The sequence below is a fragment of the Cavia porcellus genome, unplaced genomic scaffold, assembly GCF_034190915.1.
Source record: "Cavia porcellus strain 051 isolate PalLab524CR breed Dunkin Hartley unplaced genomic scaffold, mCavPor4.1 scaffold_10, whole genome shotgun sequence".
NCBI lineage: Eukaryota > Metazoa > Chordata > Mammalia > Rodentia > Caviidae > Cavia > Cavia porcellus.
In genome coordinates, this window is record NW_026947493.1 from 23,896,057 (window position 1) to 23,922,848 (window position 26,792).

The 26,792-nt window shown below is 43.4% G+C and overlaps 1 protein-coding gene across 3 annotated transcripts in view; it reads right to left on the reverse strand.

The window, feature by feature from the left end:
- The window catches only part of Osbpl10 (oxysterol binding protein like 10), a 287,054-nt gene extending 262,475 nt beyond the window's left edge, over window positions 1–24,579 (reverse strand). For 2 of the 3 annotated variants that reach the window (XM_063257089.1, XM_063257092.1), the window contains exon 1: window positions 23,601–24,579. In XM_063257089.1, coding sequence (XP_063113159.1) covers window positions 23,601–23,881 — 281 coding nt within the window. In that variant the 5' untranslated portion in view covers window positions 23,882–24,579. The remainder of the gene's footprint in view (window positions 1–23,600) is intronic. The other variant, XM_063257088.1, reaches the window with a different exon arrangement.
- Window positions 24,580–26,792: the final 2,213 nt, after the last annotated feature.

Here is a 26,792-nt window from a genome sequence, read left to right on the forward strand (position 1 = left end):
GCAACTCTACCCATTATAACAAGCAAATACTGAGCACCCAGTACCGCCAAGACTTGTCACATGACTGTGCTACCAGCCAGCAAATAAGGTATGGGAGGGAAAACCCAGGCTTGAGGGATCTGTAGCGGCCAGGAAACTAAGGAAGGGCTTCAGGTGAAAAGGTGGCCTCTGAGAGCTCAAAAGGCTACACCTCTGAGCTTTATCACTCATTTATTCATTCATTCATTCATTCAAAACCCAGACCCTTGAGAATGCACTCCATCACCTCTAGCCCTCTTATTTTATTTTACAGGCAGATACTATTTTTAAAATTTGAAATATTATTAAAGTCTGTGCATGTGTCAGTGCAAGGGACACACGAAAACTTCGTATTATCCACTCAATTTTGTGGTGAACCTAAAACTGCTCTGAAAGGTAAAGTCTGAATGTGAGGGGAGAAGAGAAAGGTCAGAGAAAAGAGCCAGACAATGAAAATGCCGTTTGTAGCTACCAGGCTCCACCGTCAGCTTCCACTAATCTGTTGATTTCAGCCTCCCGTCTTGGAAATTCTTCAGCACTATCAGTCCCTAAAGTTTATAGCTTGTTTTAAGAGACCAAGTCTTCCCACACTACTCAAGATAAAAATCCCAAGATTTACAGAGCTTTTCTACGCCACACTACCCACAAAATAAGCCAGGAACAGATTTACAAGACTGGATTTCCAGACAAACTCTGGAGAGTGCTGTTCGTAAAGAGTAACAGAAGGGCAGAGGGGCAGAGTCATCTGAGACTGGTTCACATTTGAGGCTGCTGATTGGCTCCACTCTATCATCTCTAGCCCTCTTGTTTTATTTTACAGGCAGACAGATTCAAATTGGAGACTGCCAACTAGTCCAAAGTCAAGCATGCTGCCGTCAAGTAAGCACCTCCTGGAGTAGATGCCGGGTACCTAGGACAGCTGCAGCTGTGGCTGTCAATCAAAGAAGGACCCCTCTGGCTGGGGAGGAGGGGGTTATAGGATGGGGGTACAGAGGAGGTTCCAGCACTTTCTAGTGTATCTCAAGAGAAGGCCAGTGTGGACTACATACTAAATTCAAGGACACCAGGACTATGCTGCAAGACCCTGTCTATATATAGACTATATTTCAGACTACACTGGAAAGTGCTCAAACTAAACAAGGAAAATGATACTTTGATCTGCTAATTATGTTTAAATTTAAGTTGTTAAAAGCTTTTAAACTCATATTTTAGATAGCATAAATTATAATCTAAATTTTATCCTCTATGGAGCATTATTACATGTACAAATATTACTATTCAATTACCACATGAGCAGAACATTATTACATGTTCAGCAGATATTCCTGTTCAGTTCCTAGAGAGCCCCTTCCTTACAAGACAATTATTAAGGGCTAAGGGCACAGCTCCGTAGCGGGGAGACTGCCCAGCAGGCACTAGCCCTGGGTTCCACTACCAGAAACAAAAAATGAAAAAAACAGTTAACTAAAACACAAGTAAGTTCTCTAATTTGTGTGTTACCAGTTTTGGATGGGGGATCCTGTAGCCTACCAACTAACGATGACAGTGATAATTCTGTCAAATAAAAGATTAAATAATAAAATTACTGTTTAAGGGGTGCAAAATTTCAGGAGGCACTCTGGTTGTGGACAGTGGTGATGGTTTCACTACAGTATGAATGTACTTACTGCCATCAAACTGCATTTTTAAATGGTTAAAGCTAAGTTTTACGTACACTTTACCATAATTGATTTCTTTTTTTTTTTAAGTACATTTTTGCAGTACATGACAACTCCAGACGTCGCTGGGAGTTGCCACATGTATATACATATTAATTATTTCCTTCATCCCTTTTCAACTAAAGCCAATATGAAAAGAGATGTAAGTGCTCTGCCTGATTTCTCAAGGCCCCTTTACCAGTGAGAAGTCTACAACTGGAGTTTCCAGCATTTCTATTACATTCAATGTAGTGTGAGGTGCCCGAAACCAAGTTTTCCATTTGGTGCTTCCTACAGAGTCCACAGAGTCACAGAAAGGTGAGTCTGGGATCACAAATCTACCTCTCCCAGTGAAAGGGAGGTCCATGGGAAAAGCCACGTTCACTGTCACTTTGATTTCATTCATTCAAGAAATACTGGCTGAGTGCCTGCTATATGCCAGGCACTAGACCAGGGCACAGGTCTCATGTCTGCTTCCCAGACTTCACAACAGAATGACCTGCTCTCATTAAAAGTACTTCACTTCCTTGGCAACTTCAAATAACAGTGCAGGACATGGTATGACTCTTGTTTCTCAAAGGAGCTGTTTATTTTCTCATTTCCTTTGTACTTTGAAATGATAAAAAAAAAAAAAAAACTTACGTAAGAATTACAAAAATATGACAAAGAACTCTATATCTTTTCACCCCAATTCAGTAGCTACTGGTGCCGCGGCATATCACCTTTATCATGCAATCCAACCACGCCTGTCTCCTTTCCTTCCCTTCCCTCTTCCATTCATGTCCATCTTCTTCCCTCCCCATTCCTCTCCCTCTCTCCTTTGCCCTCTTCTCTCTTCTCCCCTTGCCATCCCATCTCCTTATATGAAATTCTTCTTGAGTCATTTGAGAATGAATTATAAGCCGGATGTGGTGGCCTACGCCTACATTCCCAGCGCTTGGGAGGCTGACACAGGAGGAGTATGGCAAGTTCAAGGCCAACCAGGACTACAAAGTAAGTTCAAGGCCAGCCTGAACTGCATGAGACCCTGTTTCAAAAAAACTTAAAAAAAGAGAGAGAATGAATTGTAGACACCTCTTTTTATCCCTAAATATTTCATTATGTGTTTTTCAAAACAAAGTCATTCTCTTATACAACAGTTTTACCTGAGATACAGTCCGGGGTCAAATGCTGTCAGGCATCCCCACCATGGGAGGAACCTGATTTGAAAGCCTGATCCTCATCCACTAAATGCACTAAAGAGATCAGAGAAACCACTTTCCCTGCCCAGCTCACTCCTGTGCTATCACAGGACCTTTCCTACAGGACCCCCAGGTAGGAGGAAGCTCTCGTTATTTCAAAATCCTTTCCTGAGGGGCTGGAGATTTAGCTCAGCGGCATAAGCGTCTGCCTTGCAAGCAGGCAGTCCGTGAGTTCGATCCCTGGTACCGATAAAAAGGAAAAAGACAAAAAAAAAAAAAAAAAAAATTTGTTCTCCAAAATCCTTCCCTGTGTTACTTAAGGAAGCTCTCTGACAATAATAACTACCTTCCACTCATCTGATCTCCGTGATTCAACGGTTTTATTTACTTCGGTTCTGTACTCACTGAAAGTGTCTGGATCAAAACACTGTAGTGTCCCTTCCACACCTTCCCAAGTAGAAATGATCTAATCCCAGTGGCCCTTCCGCCTCGGCCCTCTCTGTGGATCCTGTTTAAAGCAGTATTATCACCTTTCATCTTTAGCCCCCTAAAGAGCTTTTCTATGCATTTCCCCCAAAGCACCCCCTCATGAAATCTTAACACAACAGATATACTGTACTGTGTATGGACGGTATCTATAGCTGTGCTTTACACATTAAAAAACATATTTGCACCATCACCCCAACACATAGTTTATATAAATTTAAGGGGACAGGGCTGGCGATTGAACACAGACTTCTCACAAGCTACACCCCCAGCTGTACCCCCTACCTTTTGAGATAGGGTCTTGCCAAAGTCACCAAATTGCTCACAATACAAAAGAGTTTGCCTATCCAAACCAAGAGTGGGAGTCGTGATAAATCTTTTTAAGAAGTGTTAGAGAAGCTTTGACTGCCTAACAGTTCCCAAGACACCCCTGGCAGAGATCCCTCAGTGATCTCAGTGAGAGATCTCAGTGAGAGACTGTTTCCCTAGCACTTTTCAAATGGTGGGCAAGGTCTCAGGATACCCTCGATCACCACCCACCCACTCATTAGAACCAATACATATTTCTTTATACCAATTTTCATTTGGTGCAGTACAGGACATGTCATGTTAAGTTCCAAAATGGTGTCCGTTAGGCTGCCTGGCAGAGAATCTCAAGCAGAAATTTTGAGATATGTATCTAACATAACGCCACATACCAGGGAGAGTACTTCATACAATGGAATTATCACCATCCTGTCTTGCATACAAAAAATGAACAAATACCAAGTTCTTGTGATCTCCTGGATTTCATGCAATGATATTCAGGAAACTTAAATATAATAATAAAGCAGTCTGTGAAAGAACAGATTCTGAGAAAAACCTGAATACAAGTGACTTTTACAAACAGTTTTAGTTTCTTTCCAGAGTATAGCTCCAAAACTATAACATAATTAAAAAAAAAAAAAGCAGGAAGCCAGCCCTGGTGGAACACACCTATCATCCCAGCACTCAGGAAGCCGAGACAGGAGGCTCACCATGGTATCAGGCCAGCCTGGGCTATAAACCGAGATCTTGTCTCAGAAAACAAAAAACAAAACACCAACATTGACAAAAAATCAATCAGTATAAGGAACTAAGATCTTCAACCAATTAAAGCTAACTAACATTAACATGACAATTCACCCAATGGCAACCAAATACAGTCTTTTCAAGTACCAAAGAACATACATGAAATGAGCAACCCTTAACAAAGTTAAAAGAACAAAAATAATACAAAGTATATTCTCTGACCATTCATAAAATTGAACTAGAAATGAGTAACAGAAAGATAGGAAAGTATTTAAACACTTGTATGTTAATACATTTTTAAATTAATTCACAAGTAAAAGAGGAAATCTCGAAGTAAGAAAACATTTTGATCTGAACTAAAATGAAAATACACATATCAAAATTTGTGAGGACAACTAAACCAATGCTTATAGTAAAATTTATAATACTAAACGTCTCTGTTAGAAAAGAATAATTCATAATTTAAGCTTTCAACTTAGGAAACTAAACAAAAAGCAGAAGAATAAAAAAGCTTACAGCAGTGATCAATTAAAATGAAAACAGAAAAACAATAAAGGCCATAAATGAAACAAGGAGCTGGTTCTTAGGGAAAAAAAAATCAACAAATTGATAAATCTCTAGCAACACTGACCAAAACTAAAACAAAGAAGAAAAAATTATCCACATCAAGAGAAAGACAAAGGGTGTGTCACTAGGGCCTCACAGACATCAAAATGACACTACAGGAGGGTTAAAGTAACTTTCTACACACAAATTCAACAGCTTATAGGAAACAGACCAGTCCTTCAAGCAGCAGGAACACTGGGCTGAGATGCAGCTCAACCACTGGGGTTGCCAGGATGCAAAAAGCCCTGGGTTTTAAGCCTGGGGTGGGCCAAGGATTTAGCTCAGAGGCTTAAGCCCTTGCCTGGTAAGTGCAAGGTCATTAGTTCGATATGGGGTAGTGGGATAAATTCCCAGCTCACAGCAAGAAAACAAAGAAACCAATTAAAGTCCAATTTTTAAAACACAGACAAAAGACTTTACCAAAGGGGACATCTGCATGGCAAATAATCTTGTGAAAATATGCTGGCGCCCCACATCATTAGCTACTAGGGAATTACAAACAGAATCCACAATGCAGTGCCTCTGGGCACTTAAACAGCTACAGCTGAAAATGCCAGTTATACCAAGTGCTGAGGAGGACTGAGGCAAGCAAGATGTTCAGGCTGAGTACAAGAAAATTCAGGGCCATCTTTGATGAGAGACATTGAGGGGTTTTTGTTGGGGTTTTTTTGTTGTTATTTTTAACTATGTGTAATTTTATTGCATGCATCACAGAATTGTGACAGAAACAAAACCCAATCAAAACCCTGAACAAGGAAAAACAAAAGCACCCTGGCAATGGTCAGTCTTGCTATGTCAGCTTCACTGGATTTTAGAAAAGCAGTCTGTAAAGCAGTCCCTGGTGTCTGGCAGTATGACCTTGGGCGTTCTACACAGTGGCTCCCTGCTCCTCTCAGACACCACCTCCTCTGCTTCCCAGGCCGCCTTGAGCTGAGTACCTCTGCTCCCTGACATCCTCCCCCAGGATGTTCTTTCTGCCTTGGAGCCGGTCAAGCACAGACTAAAAACATGTGGAAGTCATGGGTGCTGGGTACTGTGCCCACAACAGGAAAGCCGCCTAACGCACACCCCACTGAGCCATCTCTCCAGCTGCCATTCACATTGTGCTTACTACATTTCAGGGACTCACTGGACTCAGTCCTCACAGTAGTCCTGTAAGATAGCTATCCACATTAACCGCATTTCACAAATGAGGAAACTGAGGCAGAGAAGGCAAGTACAGTACCCAAGTAAGTCGGGGGGCCATGTCAAAGCCTGCATCCAACTCTGCTCATGAAAGATGCAAGATTCCTGAGCCTCCTTCCACCACACATCTGAGCAGGTGTGATCATAGATGGGCAGCACTCTCCCCACCAGGAGCAGAGGGGGCCAGGCAACCCTCACCCCCAGCAAACCTAGATGGCCTTTGTGACTGCTCAAAGCAGCCGTGTTCCTGAATTTCCTCCTATTACAATGGTCAGAGAGGATAAAAATCAGGTTTATGGAGACCATGCCACTCTTAAGGATATAAAACAAGAAAAGAGTATCTGGTCCTTCCTGTTTTTGGTTTTTTTCCCCCCAGCATTCAGGATCAAAACATTCTCCAGTCTTTTATGTTTTCAACCAGGGTCTCACTAAGTTACCCAGACTGGGCTCAAACCTATGATCTTCCTGCCTCAGCCTCCCTCAGTGCTGGGATTATAAGCATCAGCCACCACGTCTAGCTCATGAGCAGCTCTGGTCCTTTCTGAGCAGCCACCAGGAATCACTCACAGGAAAGAAACCTCCATGCTGGACTCTCCTCTGCCTCAATGGTAGGAAAATTCATACTTCCTGGACCCATGAAGATTATACAACTGCTATCATCTCAGCCTGTGCTTCTCTGGATCAGACAGTATTGAAGTAAAATACACCTTAATGCTTGCAGTATTTAGTATTTCATGACTTTGCAGGCCTAAAGCTGGTAGTTTGATCATCTGTTTAGAGGATAACAATATGCAATGTAGCATCTATGGAGAATCTCCTTCTGAAGGTGGTAACCATTGTTAATTCCCTATTACTTTGTTTTAAAGTCCTGTGCCATTTTCATTGTTTGGTTTGGTTTGGTTTTACTCTGTTTTGTCTTGCTTGATTTTATTATATCTGATGGCGTGGGCTACTATTTCAAAGACAACAAGATATATTATGGTAGCCATTTTGGATTTACTATTATCTTGTTTGGAAGTCCTGTATTGCATTCATTATTTTGCTTTTATTGGTTCTATTCTTTTCTGTTTTGTTTGCTTTTCCTATATCTGATGGCATGGGCAGCTATTTTGAAGACAACAAGAGGCATTATGGTAGTCATTGTTGATTTCCTGTTATCTTGTTTTAAAATCTTGTATCTCTTACACTGCTTTGCTTTGATTAGCTTTATTCGTTTTATTTTGTTTGGTTTTAGTCTCTTTAAAATAAAAATTATTTTTAAAGAAAAAGACTGTATAACTGATGTATCAGAGCACAAACAAGTGACAAACAGGACCCTGCTTCTTAAAAGAGAGTAAAACCCCTCACTGCCGGAGAAACATCTGGCAAGCAGATGTCTAACCAGACATGCCCCATCAACCTGGAGGTTCCTACTAACTGCACCAGTGGGACACTGAGGCACATCCTTGAAGGGACCTCAGCCTCACAGTCTCTACCGTACAGTCTTACTGGGGCAAGGCCACCGAGAGCACACAGGAAAATGACCCATCATAACACAAAAACATCAAAGTCACACTGCATGTGCCCTTCTTAACCACTGTTTACAAGCAATTTTAAAACAAACATCACAATTCTATATAACAAAGTGACAAAGTTGTTGGCTGGAAACTGTGGGTTTTTGCTCTAATTTTCTATGCTAGAATAAGAGGCAAACAAGCAATATGTTTCCCACTTCATCCATTTACAGATGAAAACCCAGCTGATGTTATGTAAGCAACCAAACAGGGAAAGGATAAAGGCACAAATCTCCCAAGCCTTGGGTTTAATGGTCCTTTCATAAGCTGCAAATATGCAGCTTTACCTAGTTTAATGGACAATTGCTCATGGACACTAATAAACTCAACCAATTTCATCATGGTTAATATCTGGAATTGTCTAAGAATCATTTTCCCACACCTGTGTAGCTTCTAAACAGGGCTGGCAAGGCCTGCAGAGGGATGGGTGCCTCGGAGGCCACATTAGAAAACCAGAGATAAGGCAAACTGGACAACTATATTAAATACACTGTACTCAGCCAGCAGTATACTTCAGCATGCCCTACAGCCTTGTTTCAAATAGGCCAAAAGTTTTTTAACCCTTTTAAGTAGTCTAAGTTTACAGAGAAGTTGCAAAAACATAAAGAACTATTTACTGCTAAAGACACAGATGCTTTATCTTATTACATGCATGAATGTGTGTGGACATAGGACGCTTGAGCTATTTGAAAATTATTTGGCAACAGAATACCCCTTCCCCTAAATGCTCCGGTATATAATTATCAAATAACTAGAGCTGGGAGGGGGGGGTGCATGCCTGTAATTCCAGCACTCATGAGGCTGAAACAAGAGCATCACTCTGAATTTGAGGCCAGCCTGGGCTACAAGGAGAGTTCAAGGCCATCCTAAACTGCACAGTGAGACCCTTTCTCAAAAAGACAAAAAGCAAAGCAAACAAGTAAATAAATAAATAACATGAGCACAGTGCTATTATCTAATCTACAGACGTATGCATTTTGCCAATCATCATAATAAGGTCATTCCAGGAAGGGAAGATACCAAATCGTAAGTTATACTAGTTGTCATACAAAGGAATCCAAAGTTTTAAACTAACAAATGTAAAAAGGGAAACAAACAAAGTGAAAAATACTAAAAATACCACAATGCGGAAAAGAACAGGACCCAAGGATGCACAGAAATTCAGACACTTTCATAATGTGAATAACTGCAATTCAGTTCTGTCCAAGTTAACTGAGACTCTGCTTTTATTAACAAAAACAAAAACCAACTATACGCAGACATGACCTTCATTTCACAGACTTGATTCTTTCTTTTCTTTATTTTTCTTTCTTTATTTCTCTTTTCAATACTAAGAATTGAACCCAGGGCCTCTGCTATATTTTCTCTGAGCTATATCCCCAGCCCTTTTAAAAATATGTATTATTCATGAGTGCATGTCTGTCATACATACATAATGTTTACACTCCTTATATGGGGCTGGTGCTTGTATATAACACATGTCAATTCCATTTTTTCATCTCCTTTCCTTTTCTCCCTCGCATTTTTATTTTGAGCCAAAGTCTCATTAAGATGCTAAGGCGGGGCTCAAATTTGTGCTCTTCCTGCCTCAGCCTCTCAGAGCACTGAGATTGCAGGCATGCACCACCAAGCCTAATTTTTTTTATTTAAATAAAAAAAGAAAAAAAAAACAGAAAAAGAAAGGATAGAATAATATAGAATTCAAAAAACTTAACACTAAGAAATCGCTAGTTGATACATTACATATTGGCATCTTAGAAATACTTGTTCAAGTTACAAAATCAAAGCATAAGAAGTAGATAGACAAGGGCCAGGGATTTAGCTCAGCGGTGTGAGTGCTCACCTGGCCAGCACAAGATCATGAGTTCAATCCCCAGTACAAACAAACAAAAAAAAAAAAAAAGAAGTGGATAGACACTCACACATTGACAGTGCAAACCATTCTGTTCAATGATCCAATAAAAATTTAGTAATATGTTCATCTATCTTACACACTTACGGATAGTGTTATATCCTTTAGAGCACAAATTTTCTGAAGCACATCTATGTCCAATTCTTGGAAACTGCCTATCCTGTTATTCAACACACACACACACACGCAAATTGTATAGTTTTGGTTTTCAATACTACTTTCTGAATTTCAACTGACTCCAAAGGAATCATGAAAACTGATATTTGACACAACAATTTCAGTTGTGGAAAACTAACAGTGTTACGATGTACTTTGGGCCAAAGTACCAGCTACAGAGTTGTTATAAAAGAAAAAAGCACACATTAACTAAGCTAATAAAAATTACCACAAAGAGATTTGCTGGAGAGGACTGGCAAAGATGTGAAACACTATACATACCCCCACAGTAGTGCTCAACACACTCACTGCTCCCTAGCACACACTGGCCCTGTTCCATCCAGTCCACCCAATGAACAGGCTGGAGTGAGCTGTGTGGGCAGCCAGGAGGGTTAGTTCCATTTTTATGGTATTGGTAATGGGGTGGGACTCAGACATACAAGAATCCCCAAAGCACATGCATTCCACAAACACATGACCCTATTTTAGCCAAAGCCCACACTCAGCTTAACGAACTGGAAGGCCTTTTTGTAAATCAAGATTCATCTGTCAGCACTTCCAAACAGTCACAGGGCCCAAGAGCCCCCTCCGAGCCCCTGAGGCTCACATGCAGAAGGACAAGGCAGACGCAGGCAAGGGACTGGTAGAGCGCGGCCCAGAGGTGGCAGGCGGGGCAAGGCTATCTCAGGAGAAAGCGGGAAACACAGCCCCAAAACTGTCAGGGTATCCCAGCAGAGAAAAACGCAGAAAGGGCCCCCTGATGACAGTGTAGGGCCTCCTTGGTAGGGAAGGCAATGGCTAGAGAAAGAAACAACAAACACAATGATTATCTTGCTGTGGAATGAGCTGTTCACCCCAAAGTAGCACCTCCTCTGCAAAATGAGGAGCAGATCTCCAAGTTCTCCCCCATAGTAGCAGAAAGAGAACACATACAGGACTCAGATTCTGGCCCCCCAGCTTATTAACATGGCTCACTATACCTCGGTTTCTTCATCTGGAACACAGGGATTTGACTATGAATTGTGCTGCTATAAACACGAGTATGTATCTGTAATACGACGTTGCTAACACTTTTGGAAAGATACCTAGGAGGGAAGTAGCTGGGTTGAATGGAATTGCTAGTTTCAGTTTTTTGGAGAATTTCCATAGTGATTTCCACAGACATTCCCACCAACCCTTCTCCCTACCTCACCGGGCAGCCTCACCAGCATTTGTTACTGATTGATTTCTGCTGACGTCCTTTCTTTCTAGAGTAGGATGGAATCTGTTGTTTTAATTAGCATTTCATTTCTCTAGTGGCCAATGATACTGAACATTTCTCTGTGTACGTACTGGGCATTTGTACTTCAAGCGTCTATTCATTTCACTTGCCCATTTTTTTACTGGGTCTTAATTTTGGAGAGGGCTAAGTTTTTTGGGTTGTTTTTGTATGCTAGATAGGTGTCCTCTTTATGAGGAATCACTAGCAAAAAAAAAATTTTATAACCAGAGATGGTGGTACATGCCAATAATTCCAGCTCTCAGGAGGAGTCTGAAGCAGGAGGATCACCATGAGTCTGAGGCTAGCCTGAACTACAGAGCAAGACCCTGTCTCAAAAATTTTTTTTTTCTTTCAACAATAGTTACATCATGAAAGCTGCCCACAAGACCATCAACAGAATGAATGGATGAAGAAAATGTGACATACAATGGAGTAGTACTTGGCCATAATAAAGGCTGGCTTGTGTTATTTGTAGGAAAATGGATGCACTTTAGACCATAACGCTAAATGAGATCACACACATAAGCTTAAATATCATTGCTTCTCTTATATGAGAAGCCCACAGTAAAAATAAAAAGTGAAATAAATAGAAAAAAAGAAGTAAGGAGATACAGCATTTTCTAAGGGAAGGAGATGGAGAGATGGGGGAGGGAATGAAAAGGAATTAGGATGTGTTATGTACATGTTCCAATCTGCACAACGTTAACATTAGGTACCACACACACACACAAGTGCCAGAAACAAACAAGATTGTACCACCACGGACTGGGGCAAGATCTGCCGGTGAAAAACGGCTTACAAAAGCAGCTCAGCCCTCACTCCCACTGAGAAATTCCAGAGGTTGGAAGCCCAAGATTTGCAAAGTGGTCCTGATCCACAAAATCCTCGGAGGACAGGTTTCATCTATCTTAATGGCCTTTATCCCAGTCACCTCAAGGTTCAAGACGGCTGCTGGAATTCCAGCCAGCCTGCCTGCATTCTAAGAGAAAAGAGAAAAAGTAGGAAGACAAAAATCCCAGGAAAATTCAGTGTGACAACTGCTTACATTCAGAATATAAACCCACGGCCACTCCAAGCTATAAGGAGGAGAGGAAAACGGTTTGATTTCAGACAGTCATGTATCCAACTAAAAACTGGGGTTCTACTATAAAAAAAGAAACCTGACAGATCTGTGACACCCCATCTCATTTTAAGGATTAAGCTGAAAATTACACATATAATATCTAATGTTTGCTGGGCATAGAGCTCGCATCCCATCATGGTGATGCTGACATTTAAGCAGTGTGGTCCCAGGAGCTTCCCAGCCCTCCAGAAAGCAGCCTCCACCACCTGCTCTCTGCCTGTGTTCCAGCCACACAAAGCCATCCTCTTTCCCGGCCCTGACCACTGCCCTCACATCGCCTCCTGTTGCTTCTGTGACATTAGGTCTCCCTCACCTCACTTTATCCCCAGGTGACAAGGTGCCATGATCAGAGGCGACAACGGCAGCTGGCGTTTGGTGCCAGCCAATCCTATGCCTTTCTACACAGCTCCTCGGTGATCCTCCAACTCTGCGTCACAGACATACTGCCCCACTTTAAAAATAAAGAAACTGTGGTATAGGAAGGTTAATGACCTGTCCAAGATCACACAGGTAGCACACAACAGAGGCAAAATTCAAATCCAGGCTACTAGACCTGAGACTTTATTGGCCACCGAATTACCAGTTAATTCCAGTTAACTGTCAGCTTGGCTGGCTTCAGACACCCCTGGAGAGATGACTGGCCAGGGATATACACTCCCTGATGGTCGGTCGGGTTGCCATGTTGGCTCCACCATGCCCTTCTGCCATGATGTTCCTGCCCTGGAGCCCACCAGTTGCAGCTGAGCCATCTGAAGTTGTGAGCTGAATTAAACCTCTCCTCCTTCAACCTGCATCTAGTTGGTCCCATTTCATCTAGCAATGGGAAAGCTGACTGATACAGCAACCAACATGTTGGCTCCTCTGAGAGTGACAGAATGAAAGACAGACATAGACACAGATACACCCCCAAAACAGGGAGACTCGTCCATTTGGGTTAACAAAGCTAACAAGAAAACTGAATCTAATCGTCATGGCACAAGCTTTATTCGGCGGCCAAAGAATGGAAAAGCAGGAACTTAGCTCACACATCAACACCTCAGCTCACTTAGGATGGGAAGATTATATAGACGCAAGCAGCAGAAATGGGGGTTGGGAAACACAGGCCCACAAGGAGGAGGAATATTCATATCCTTTCCTAGAATGGGTGGAGACCTCTTGGAACTCAAGTGCTACCACTTTTTTTCTCTTATGGTCTGGTGTTTCCAGTCATGGTGACTGGTAAATGTGTCATTTAGCATGGAAATCAGATTATAATGAACTTAGAGGTTATCTAGAGGTTACTCTGATGGCCATCTGAGATTCAAGTGCCCAAAGAGGAACTTGTGCACCTCAGACATCCTGTCCTCAAAATATACATGATAGGGTGAGGCAGAAATTCACCTCAGTCACCTGGACTGTACACAGAACCAGTCACATCAGGCTGCCTTGATTACTTGCATGACAGGACTGATGTCATTTTAGAAGAGGAATGGTCAAGCCACATATGACAGGATGCATGCAGCCCACTGCTTGATTTTTTTTGTCAGTTTGTTTATTTTTTATTTTGTTCTGTGGTTGGCAATAGTAGGAATCTAGGCATTTCTCACTGAGTTATATTCCCCACATGCCCAGCCTTTTTTTTTTTTTTTCCTCCTCTGAGATAGAACCTCCAAGCTGAGCTCAAACTTGGAATCCTCCTGCCTCTGTCTCTGGGTAGCTGGGATTACAGCTATACATCATTACACATGGCCCGAGCACTGTTTTATACATAAAGTTTTATTGAAACAGCCCTGCCACTTATTTATAATGAAATGGTTGCCATGGAAACTATAGAGCCCACAAAGTCTGAACTATTTCCCATCCAGCCCTTACAGAACATTCTGCTCTTCATGTTCAGACTGCCAGCTTCTTACAGCAGGGGCTGTGCTTTCTGCTACTTATATCTTCTGCTTTTTCCAGGCAGCACTTGTCACACACACAAAAGGCACCCAACAAATATATGGAGGAGGACATCCCACAGGCCCTCATCACAAGCAAAAAGGGATATGATGGTTGCAGTGTGATGCTGCAAGCTCACTGGGGCTGTGCAAGCTTCCTGATTCTGTCCAGGTTGTACTGAACAATCCACAAGCCCAGGTGGGTTTCATCATGTTTTTAGTGGCCTCCAGAGCACTGCTGGAGTGACCGCTATGGAGACAAAGTGAGGGTCATCTCCACCTGCCCCCTCCCCAGTCCACTCCTCCTCACTAGCCACCATCTCCACCCTTGAGCTCATCCTCCCCAGGGGGCTTCCCAACCCCACACTCCTGCCTCAGCACATTCTACAGGCCATATGACTGGCCCCACAGATGAACTCTTAGAACATCCCAGAAAGAACCACCACAAAGCTGATGTTGGTTGCCTTTTAACTTCTTCCACCTTCATCAATATATTTACAAACAGAGCCAAACCGCACAGAAACACAAATAGTCTTCTTAAAAGTACAACCCAAGAAAAAAAGTTGTTCTTAGCCCAAAGGCCTTCTCTGACCTTCAAGGAATAGAAGTCCTACAAGACTGTGTAATGTTCCTAATTTTATCATTGTTGTTGATATCATGGTATGAAGCACAAATAAAGCACTGTCTTTCTGGGCTGTGACCATATTCAATACAGTCTGGGTTATCAAAAATCAAATTCTGGACTTGCTTTCTTTTTAATTTTGTCTTTGCCTGACCCAAATTGCATGAGTGGAAGCCAAGCAGACCTGCAAAAAAACCTCCTGTGTTTCCAGCTCAATTACTTCAACTCTTCTTTCTTTCAGGGCTCAAAGGCCCAAACTGCTTCTCTTCCCAGAGTCCTCAAACAGCTGTCCACAGCAGACTGTGTCCATAGGCGGCCGAGGCAGGCATCCACCATGCACACGGAACAGTGAAGTCCACTGGGTCCTCCGGGCTGGGAAGAAGGGCCAAGACAGACCTGGAGATTTGCTAAGGGCAGGTCTGAAACAACCCAACAGCTTACTCACGGAGTTACTAACCCTGAAAATGGGAGTGTGAGATGATTCAACTCTAAGATAAGAGTTAAGTGCTGTCTATATGGGATCCATCTGTCCTGTGACCCAGCAATTTCAATCCTAGAGATTTTCCCTAGAGAAATAAAATTATATGTCTATACAGCCACTTGCACACAAATAGCAGCATTAATTATAACAGCTCAAAACTAGGAACAACCCCAATATCCACCAAAAGCATACACAAATTCTTGTATGTAACACCATAATATCATTCAACAATAAAAAGAAACAAATTACTAACTACTGATGGCACAGGAACCTGAACAAATCTGAGAGCATTATATTAATAAACTGGACCCAAAAAGGATATCCTGTATGCTTCCACTTACATGAAATCCAAGAACACACGAAACTGATTCATGGTAACAGAAATCAGATAGGGCTTGAAAGGGAAGCAGAACTGGCTGGAAGGAGCACAGAGAAATTTCCAGGGAAGGAGAGGGTAAAAATGCTCCATATTTTTCAAAGCAGTGGGTACATGCTACAAACAACTATCAAAACTCATCAACCAGGACTTCTAAGATTTTTCATACTAATTAATCATTCTGATGATAAAATAGAAAACACAGATTATTACATGTATACTTTCAAATCTGATTATTCAACAAGATGTAAAGAAACTCTGATTTATCTATTACAGGAAATTAGTTTTACTCACCGGCATTAGAAACAGTTTGCTTCAGAATGTCACCTACCTTACATTTGCCCAGGGGATCTGTCTAGCAGACAGAGAAGAAAGTCCACCAGCCCTTTCTAACAAGCCCACTTATGGTCATAACAGCCACCTGGGCGGGTCTAGGAATGAGATGCCTGTCACCATGGTAACCACTGAAGGGTGGGAAAAGTGGACAGGGGCAGGCAGACAGAGATCTTAAGACCCAGCTTAGAACTATGACCATGTAGCATTCTGAATAATGACCTCACCCTCAAGATGCTCATAACCTAAACCCTGGGACCTGTAAAATACTGCCTTACATGGCAAGAACCCTGGCATGTGACAGAGGTGATTAAGGACTCTGAGATGGGAAGATTATCCTGGATCATCAGGATGGGCAAAGGCACAAGTTCTCCTGTGCTGAGGCAGGGGACAGTCTGACACACACAGTGAAGGCCACAGGAGGGAAGAGGCCATGACTGAACTGATACAGTTTCAGTCACCAGAAGCCAAATGACACAGGGAAGGGACTCTCCCTTAAAGTTCCCAGGGGCAATGCCAATACTTCGTCCTGGCAACACCTTGACTATGGCTCAGGAAAAGAGATTTGAGACTGTTGTCTGCAAAACTTCAGAAAAATAAACCTGTGTTGCTTTAAGCTACAGAGTTTGCAGTCATTTGTTACAATAGCTGTAGGAAACTAATACCAACTGGAAGCCTTACATCCTGTACAGCTTCTGCTGACCACCCATGTTCCCCAGAATCAGCTCAAAATTTCCAATGAGTATTCAAGATAATAAAACTTTTTTTCTTAAAAGACAAGGTCAGAAAATATCTCCATTCCCAGGGAATGCAGGATACATTTCCTCAACAAGAGTCAACAAGAACCAATCATAAAAGGAAACAACTAAAACATGTAGCCACCGTAAAATAAATTTGTGCTTATCAACATATATACAGCACAAAATGAAGTTCAAAGAGGCCACACTATGCCATGGTGCTGTAATCAGAGTGTGGGACAGAGCACAGGCACAGTGGCAGACACTGGCTGCTGGCTACCATCTGGTGTGTTCCTTTGTGAAGCTCTGACCCACACACCCTCCTGATTTGGGTATTTTTCTAGATGTCCGTTGGACTTCAAATTTGATCCTCAGTTACTCAGAGATGATGTGCAAAGGTATGACAACCTTTACTTTTTCTCTCCAGTTGCTTCAAAACACAAAACGGAAGTTTATCTTAGGAAAAAAGAGAAAAAATAAAAATCACCCTTCATCTCACCAATGCAGGAAAACTGGTAACATCTGCTGTGAATCTCCACGGCCACATACTTTCCATACACTTAAAAGTGTGGGAGGGCAGATCCTGTGGGGAGTGGTTAATGCAAAAAGGTGCTCAATAAATGTTTTAAACCATAAGTGAATAAATCTTGGTATATACTGTTTTATAACCTAGGCAACCATCCCTTTACTATTACAGTCAAGAAAGCAATCAGTGTCCCTAAGGATCTTCTTGCACAGCCTCAAAACAGTCTGGCAGCCCAGACAGCAGGATGTGCAAACACTTCTTGGGTACACACAGGCAAGAGCGTAAAACCCAGGGCAGTGATATTCAACTCTAGTATAACCAATGACCTTTAAAACTATTTTAAAACTTTGGGTTATTCTCCCCCCAAAAGCTCACTTGAATTCAATGTTGGCTTAAAAAATTAACATATGTTCCAGAGACGTGTGTGTGTGTGTGTGTGTGTGTGTGTGTGTGTGTGTGTGTAAGCGTGTGCATGCTGGGAATCAAACCAAGGACTTTGTGAAGAGAAAGGAAGCTCTCTAGCACTGAACCACAGCCCTAGCCTTTGCCCAGGGTGACTTATTTCAGTGGAACAAGCAATCCCAAAATGCTGGACACTAACACTGCATTTTAAAGTATGCTTTAATCTGGATCAAGTCAAAAGCAAGCCCCTGCTCTTTGGTCACTACGGTTAGGTTTCGGTGGACCCTAAGTCAGGGTGGGCATGTCCCAAGAAAAGTGTGACCCCTGACTGGAAGACAAAGACAGATGGCTGCCAAGAGCAGGGCAAGTGATGAACAACTTAACACAAGGACAGATGACAAGCAGGTACATGATCAAGAACTATAACATCACTATATTACTACTACTGCTATTGTTAATATGATTAATTATATTACCCATAATATACATTAACTAGCATTGGCCAAATCAAAATTAATCCTGGTTTGATTTCTTCTCCTCTTTACATCATCTTATTAACTCACCATCATGTACTATTATGGTTAGGATATGTTTGTCCCTTGCAAATCTCATGTTGAAATCTGGACCCCAGTATGCCAGTGCTGAGAGATGGTGGGACATTTAAGAGATGTCTGGGTCACAAAGCCTCCACATACATAAAAGGGTCAATGCAACCTCACAGGGACTAGTTTAATTCTCAAAAAAGCGAAGAGGTGCTCTCTTAGGACTAGGTTAGTAATGGCAGAAAATGTCACAAAGCCAGGCCGCCCCTTCATGCTTTGTTATCTTCCGCAGGGATGTGATTGCCCTTCCCCTGTCCACAGTGTTATCACAAGCACAAGGTCTTCACCAAATGCAGCCACCAGATCTTCACAGCCTTACCTGTGGCCCAAATCAAGTTCTTTCTTTAATATATTACCTGGCCTTGGTGTTTTGTGATAGCCTGTCCTCAATACTAGGAACATACCAATGACCAGGACAGGCAAAATTCTCTATCTTCAGAGAACTTATATTCTACACACACACACACACACACACACACACACACACACACACAAACACACGCACGCATGCACGTGTGTGCGCACACAAACCCACCACAGAGCAGGCCAGGTGAAATGCAAGTTTCTAGAGAAAAATAAAGCTGGGAGAAAAGACAGAGATTCAAGGTTTGGGAAGAGAAGGTAAAATATTTGGATCCAAGTTTTTAAAAGATCTCTTTAAAACAACATCATCATTTCTTCCTAGCCCTCTCACCTGCAAACAACTCTGTTACAATTATTTTAATATGGTCCCTCAGTAACCACAGCACTCAAATAAAAACCAAGATTATTATGAACCAGAAAGTCAATTTAAGAAAGGACAAACTGAAAATCCAATAACAGCTACCACTTCTCATAGCCTGCTCCGCCCTGTTCTCAGGCTGTTATACACTAGTGATTTCCTCCACTGCTTACACTGAATTAATGACAAGAGTAGCACTGTTTTCCTCATTAAACAGGAAATAAAAGAGATGCCCAGAGCAACAAAGGCACTGGCCCAAGGCCACATCTGTGCTAAGTCTACACTACTATTTCCCAGTAAGTGCCCAATGATGGCCTCCTTGTCTCAGCATCTATCATCCTCATCCTACTCAAGATTTGCCTTTTGGTATTTTAAGAGTTCTTGCCTCCCCACCCAGAGCACAAAAAAGGACTGGAGGCTGGTTTCATATAGTCCTTGTCCTCTTTTCTCCAGATAACAAAAAGTGAATGGTAAAAAAGACTCTCAATTAGTTAAGTAACAATTTCTAGATCAAATTAGAAATTATTTCCTTAAACACTCAGTGTTATGAATAATCCCCAAGGCGTTCCATTTCAGTTTGAGAGTAAATTAGTCATAGGGCCACTGAGAATTCTTGCAGCCAATCAGCTGTTAGGCACAGACTTCTCAAACCTGACACAGCCCAGACAAAACTCATCTCACCTGCAAAACACGTTCCTCTCCCACCTTCCTCATCTCTGCAAAGGACACCTCAAACCCTCCCCACAATCTCTTAGGACCTACAACCGCAGGGCCATGGTTATCCTCCGCCCTTTTCTATCTTCCTCCTCTACATCCAATCCATCAGAAACTTCTTCCGCTCCACTTTAAATCTGTCTCTCCAGCTTCTGGCCTCCCACAAAGCCCAAGACCTTTGCAGGCTTGTCTGGACCACTGCGTGTGAAGGATTCCTAACTGGCTCCTACTGCACTCTCAAGTCGCCTGACAGAAGCCAGAATAAACACAATCTGAAATTCCCACAAGATCCTCTGTGCTCTGGCATGGTGCTTCAGGTTTACTCTTCCCTAGTTCATTTAGTATGAAAACCAAAATATTAGGATAAAGACAGAGCATTATGGGCTGGGGATTTGGCTCAGCTCAGCAAGTGCAAGGTTGTGAGTTAGATTCCTTGTACCAAAAACAAAATTTTTTTTAAATAGAGTATTCCATTATATTATAACATAAAAAGCCAGACATGGAGGTATATATATATGCCTGTATTACCAGCTTTCAGGAGACTGAGGCACAAGAATCATGAACTCAAGGCCAAGCTGAGACCCTTTCTCAAACAAAACAATACCAAACAAAACAAAGGAAAGAAAAAAATGTAAATACCAGTAGACACTAAGTCCACATTTAAAATCATTTCCAAAAACTTTTTTATCTCATCACCTTTTTTTAAAATCTTCATAGCCTTTCCACTTCCAAAATCCTTTTTGATCACTTATTTAAATGCACTGCTCTTTGATGCCTGTAAGCCTGAACTATTTTCTTTAAATACATACAATAATGGATTGGAGAAACCAGGGATATAGTTCAGTGGCACAGTACCTGCCTGGTAAGCGCAAGGTCATAAGTTAGATTTCCAGTACCAAAAAAAAGGACTGTAAAAAAAACCCTTTGTGACATTTAATCTTAAATTATCTATCAATTTAAGTGACTTAAACTCCTGGAGAGGTAACTGGATCATAGGAATGCAACACTCCTCGGTGGATGAATCCACTGACGTTCACAGCTGGAAGCTCTGTAGAAGATGTGGACCAGCTGGAGGAGGTGGTCACTGGGGGCCGTGCCTCGGGAAGCTCTATCTCTTGCTGTGCACTTCCCCCGTCCAGCTCTCTGTCACCATAAAATGGGCAGTTTTGCTCCACCATGCCTTCTGCCTCAATGTTTTTGTTGCAGCCAGCCAACTGTGGGCTGACGCCTCTGAAACCACAAGTCAAATTAAACCTGTCCTCTTTAAGCTGTAGGTCTGAGGTATTTTGTCCCAGAAACCAGAAAGTTGACCAGTATACCCTTAATGTATTTTTCCTCTTGCTCTAATTACTCTGACCCAATGAGTATGAGCCCAATGTGTTGAACTAACTCTCCTGAGTTGCGTATATTCCATACATACAGTTTTCTCTCCTAAAACCTCTATCACACTGAGTTTGTTTTCTGGCCCAAAGTGCTGTCCTAAGAGTGTCCCAATGGGTCAAAGGATGCCACGAATAAATAAACTAACGTAGAATATGATGCTGAAAGTTACAATACATGCTTTACATTAATTCAGGGATATGCAAGAGAACATCAGGGTAAAAGGAGTTTGAGAGAGATTGACGTTAAGTCCTGGAAGCTGGTAAACAACATTCTCAATGGCACAGCAACTTGGGAGGACTCACCAGGAACTGAGACTGCAGGTCGGTCATTATTGTAACTGAAGACACTTAGAAAGAACTACCAAAGGAAGGCATTATGAGGCCCCAAAACAAAAAGGCAACACAAATCAGTGAGGCCAACTATTTACATCAAAGCATTTCATTAGACTAGAGGAGGGGTGGGCTCACTACTTCATAAGAAGACCTCTGAGTTTTGTTTACTTGAACAGCTTCAGCTCCTAGAACAGAATGGTACATAGCAGGTAATCAGTAAAATGGTCTCCAAATAAAAAGACTAATTGAACAAATAAATATTTTTTAAGGTTCCTATATTTTGGCTTCTCTCTCTCTCTCTTTTTTCTATTCTAGATCTCCCTTTCTAAGACCCCTTGAGAAAGAAGTATTCAATCACTGGCTCATAAATCTTCACTATACCATTAATGGACGCTCAGCCACAGTTCAGAGAATACAACATGGGGAATATAAAATCTTCATGGAAACATTAACATTAGAGACAGTGAATGCTCTTAGAGTCGGCAGTAGACTTGGAAAATGGTCAGTCTACTGAGGTAAAAACATCTTCACTGTCAGCTTATAAACTGCAGTAAATCAACTCAGTAAAGACAGGAGCTCACCTAGGCATGCTCAGGACCGTGCATAAAGCCACACTTTATGCAGGAAGCCTTCAACCAATCAGCTTTATTATTATTAACTTTGCCTGTTCTCATCCTTGTTTGCAACATAAACACTACAGTGAGTTTAAAACTAGGCAACATTACTTCAGTGCTTCCTAAATGCACTCCAAAAAAACAAATTCTTTAATACACACTGCGGGTGAAACACTGAACTCAAGCAAGTAACATAACTGTAATCCAGCATAAAAGCTCTGTTGGCCTCCCAAGCTACTGGAAGAAAAACCATTAAAAGCGCCTGCCTCACACACCAAAAATCTGCTGTCGTTTACCAGGAACTTTGAAGTACTAATCACAAGACAGAATTTCCAAGAATTGAAATTAGATTTAATCGTCTCATATCTCTCTCATCCTACACTATACTTTTTCAGCTTTCAACAAATGAGGGGGAAAAGGAAAGGCAAGAGCAGACACTGATGCTATTTTGAGAAATGAAAGGATTCAAAAAGTTAAGTGCAACTTCCACTAAGATAGTAGCAGATCTCCAAGGAAACCCAAGGGATTTGAGAAGTTCCACATCTAGAACATCAATAGAGAATTCATTTTTCCAATACATCTCAAGTTCCCTTCCTGCAAGTTGGGTTTCATGTTAAGTATCAGGCTAGTATGTTTCAGCTGGCCAGCAATCTGAACGTTCCCAAACAGCCCACAAGAAAAGATGGCCAAGCAAGACTTTTCAGGGTGTGATTCAAATCTCACAGGCATCCTTAAAAGTCCCAAATCTATTAAGATTGAAGGACTATCAAAGACAGGGCAAAGGATCTCATGGACCTCTCCAGTGCTCTTGCATTCCTATTTGGCTCCAGCTTTTTGTTTTTTGTACTTTAAAAAAGTCAGCCGTAGTGTCGCATCTGACCCTTGTCTCACAGTTGACACACTCGCACCTCACCCCAAGTGCCTAGACGCCTATTTCTTTGCTAGCCTCATCGGTCCACGTGACCATGAGTTTCCCAACTTTGAAAGGTGAGAGTACAAGAAACTACCAAAAACACCTAAAGAGGAAGTAATAAAATAGCAAACTTCCCATTTTGAAAGGTAAAGCGACTTTTCTTTTTAATTGAAACGTCCTACTGCAAAGTGGACACTATAAGCCTCGAACCAGGGAAGCCCAAAGGGCCGAGGTTAAATAGCAGGTTTTCGCGCGCGGTGGTACCGTTTTTCAAACACTGAAGTGTAAAAACAACGTGGTGGAGAATTGCAGTGATCCAACCGGACGCACTACAGTTACAGCGGGGCACAACGCACCCACTCTGTTGCAGACATTCTTCAGAAGTGTAGGAAACAGCTGGTGGCTGGGCACGGAACCCAACTTACACGCTCCTCCAGCCACCCCAAACCTTGCAGGTACCAGCACACGAGGAAATCACGGCTGCTGCCTCCCTCCCGCCACTGGGGTGCGACCCATCCCCAGGACTCCACCTGGAGCGGGCCAGGGACGTGGGCAGGGCTCGGTGCACAGGCAACACGGGTTCGCGGGTGGCACCATCACGCGCACAAGCTCGCGCGCACACCCCGATAGGCGCGCAGGGAGGGGCGCGCGGTGGCAGTGGCGGTGGCGGTGGCGGCAGCGCGGGCGGCGGGCGCGTTACCTGTTTTGCCAGCCCTGGAGGAGGTTGGTGTATTTGCTGAGCACGCCCTCGAGCGCCGGCTCCCTCCTGCGAGTGCCTCCCCCAGACGGGCTCGCGGCCACCGAGCCAGGGCTGCTGCGGCTGCCCCCGCCGCCGAGCCCGGCTGCAGAGGGCCGGCCAGAGACCCCCCGGCCCGCCAACGAGCAGGAGGGCGAGGAGCCCGCCGAGGTGGCGCGGCTGCTGCTTCGGCTGCTGCTGTTGCTGCCTCCGCCGCCGTCTGCGCCCTGGGCCGCCCTCTCCATGGTCCGTGCGCGCCCGGGACGCGGGTCCCCGCCGCGGTGGCGGCCCCGGTGCAGCGGCGGCTACTGCTACAGCTCTGAGCGCCCGGGCCGCGAGTGGCTGCTCCAAATCCCCGGGAAATGCCTGACTCATACAGAAGGAAGAGGAGGAGGAGGCGCCGAAGGAGTGCTGGGAAGGAAGCCAACCGGGCTGGATGCAGCTGCGGCCGCCCCTCCTCCCTCCGCGGCCGGCCGGGCCCTCCCTCCACACTAGTTTCCCCTGCAAGTTCGGAGCTAGCGGCCGCTTCTGCGAACCTTCGGCGGGTCCCTCCTCCTCTTCGCGTCTGCGATTGCTCACGCCCTGAAGCAGGGGACGCCCCAGGGCTCAGCCACAAGGTGGGCACGCCCAAAACCCACACCCCGCCGCCCTGGCATTCCCGCTGTCGCCCCCTCTCGGATCCGAAGAGGCAGAGGGAATCTCTGCGCGTCACTTCCCACCCCCAGCCCACCTCGGGACCCAGAAGGAGGGGCGACCCCACCCACCAGGTCCACTCGGATTTGCACCCGCCCCGCCTGATACTAGCGCGCTTTCGACGCGCTGCCTGAGCCAGACACGTACACAGTGACCTGAAGATCAGCTCGCCTGCAGGGCAGAGGAGCGGCCAGGAGGCCCTCTGGGTTCGCCTGTGTGAATGAAGGGGGAGGGGAAGGACAGGTGACTATCACAGGTGAGTTCGCCCTGAGCGGTTTCGTGAAGCCCAGTTAGGCTAAATGTGTAACAGACACCAGAGCAGGACTAGGGTGAGAAGAGAGGGTTTAGGTTCTCTTAGTGCCTCTTTGAAATGAATGCACTAGGGTACAATACACTAACCTCACTCTAAACCGCGCGTTTAGGAACATAGAACCTAAACAAGTCAAAACCGACCCTTCTTATCATGCTGCCCCACGCACAGGAAACCAGAGACTGCAACGGGAAAGCAAGTGAAATGAACAGGAATTTGCATGCATCAAGGTTCTCTGTTAACTGTAATTTCAATCCCCCATCCCCACCTCAAGATACACTACACTTCAACTTCGTTTCCAAGACTAGAAATCTTGCACTTTGACACACATGAGTTGAGTTCTTTCCATCCCACTAATAATTTTTGTGAACATAAATATTCAGTGTAACCTATAAGTTTCTAAAAGTACTTAGCAAAAAGCTTTTAAGGTGCTTGGACTCCCCCACCCACCCATGCAAGTAAACAAAAACCAAAGATGATAGATGATGGGTCATAGGTGATCCTATCCAAAGAATCTCAGGCCTGAACCCTTTCCAACTTCACATCCTTCCAAGGTTTCAGACAAGGGCTAGCTCTAGAAATTTTCATGGAGAAGCTGCCATGGCTCATGAGTAGTTGTGTCCCCAAATAAATTACAATTCTAGATGCCTATAACAGTGCAAAAAGTTTTTTCCAAGACAGAGACTGCTACTCAGACTAACATTAAAGCCAGTTTAAATCTATGATCTCCATCAAGTTACCTCTTAGCGTTAGTTTTCTCACCTTTAAGATGAGACTAATAGTGTTGGCATGATGAGTTCTAAAAGAATGTCATTTGTTCAGAATATTTACTGGTTCTTACAGGAGCAGTATTGACCTCAGATTTGCCCTTGGAATTACTCCGGCAGTGGAATGTGAACACAAATAATAGCCACTACTTCCAAACACCAACTCAGCCATCACCTAGCTCAGCCTGCCTTCTGGTTTCCTTATCTCAGGCAAGCAGCAGGCCTAAAATAAGGCCTCTCAGTAGGCTTAGGTCCTCTGAAAAGACATGGGGACTCCAGAATGGCCCATTGGTACTAGACATGTAATATGCTTCAACTGTTTGTTTTAAGCCCCTGAGAGTTAGCACCATAACTTTGCCTAAATCTACTGATACCTAGGGATCAGTATACAGGGGATACTGATCATAGGGAATGCACTGAATCTTTCATTGACAGATGGGGGAGGGGAGATACCATACTATAAATGTTGTCACCACTCTTTTTTTTTTTAACTGGAGACCCTGAGCTCCTGCTAAAAATGGAGAAGTGGCATCATTTTATTTCATATCACATAAACTATAGATTTTCCACCCTCTCCGGCAGGTCAATCACTGGATGAGCCAGACCAGCAAATTTTCACTTTGGACTAAAAAACAGACCCTCGAGACCGTCTGGTTAAAGGCAGAGGGGCTGATTTTGAGAGAATAATTAAAATCTGGCTGGGCCAGCAGCAAAGCAACTGTTTACAATCAAAAAACCTGGTCTCAAGAAGGCAATCAGGAGTAAGAAGTGAAGCCAGGTGTGGGAGGGCACACTGTAATACCAGCATTTAAGAGGCTGAGGCAGGAGGATCCTTGTGAGTTCAAGATAAGCATGGGCTACAAAGTGAGCTCAAGATCAGCCTCAATTGCATAATAAGACCCTGTCTCAAACAGACCAAAAAAAAAAAAAAAAATAGAGAAAATGGTGTAACTGGAAATCTAACACCCATCTTTGGCTTTGGAGCCAGGTATGACTGGAGCCAAAAGAATCTCTTGAGCTGGGTGGGGTAGCTCATGCCTCTAATCTCAACATTCTGAGAAGCTGGAGCAGGAGCATCCTGAGTTCAAGCCTGGCATAGGCAACATTACCAAGCAAGACCCTGAGCAAGGATAAGTAAGCAACAGAAAACCAGGGGCGAGAATATTAACTCAGACAGAACAAGGACAGTTATGTCAAAACATCAGGAAACCAACAGATAAAGATCCTGCTCTCTTGTAAGGCCCCTAGGCCTGTGTGAATCCAAAAGTACAGGACTCTTGTCAGTGTCCTCATTTGCAGTAAAGTTTTGACAACTTCCCCACCCCCCAAACACACACACACACACACACACACACACACACACACACACACACACACAGTGGGCTT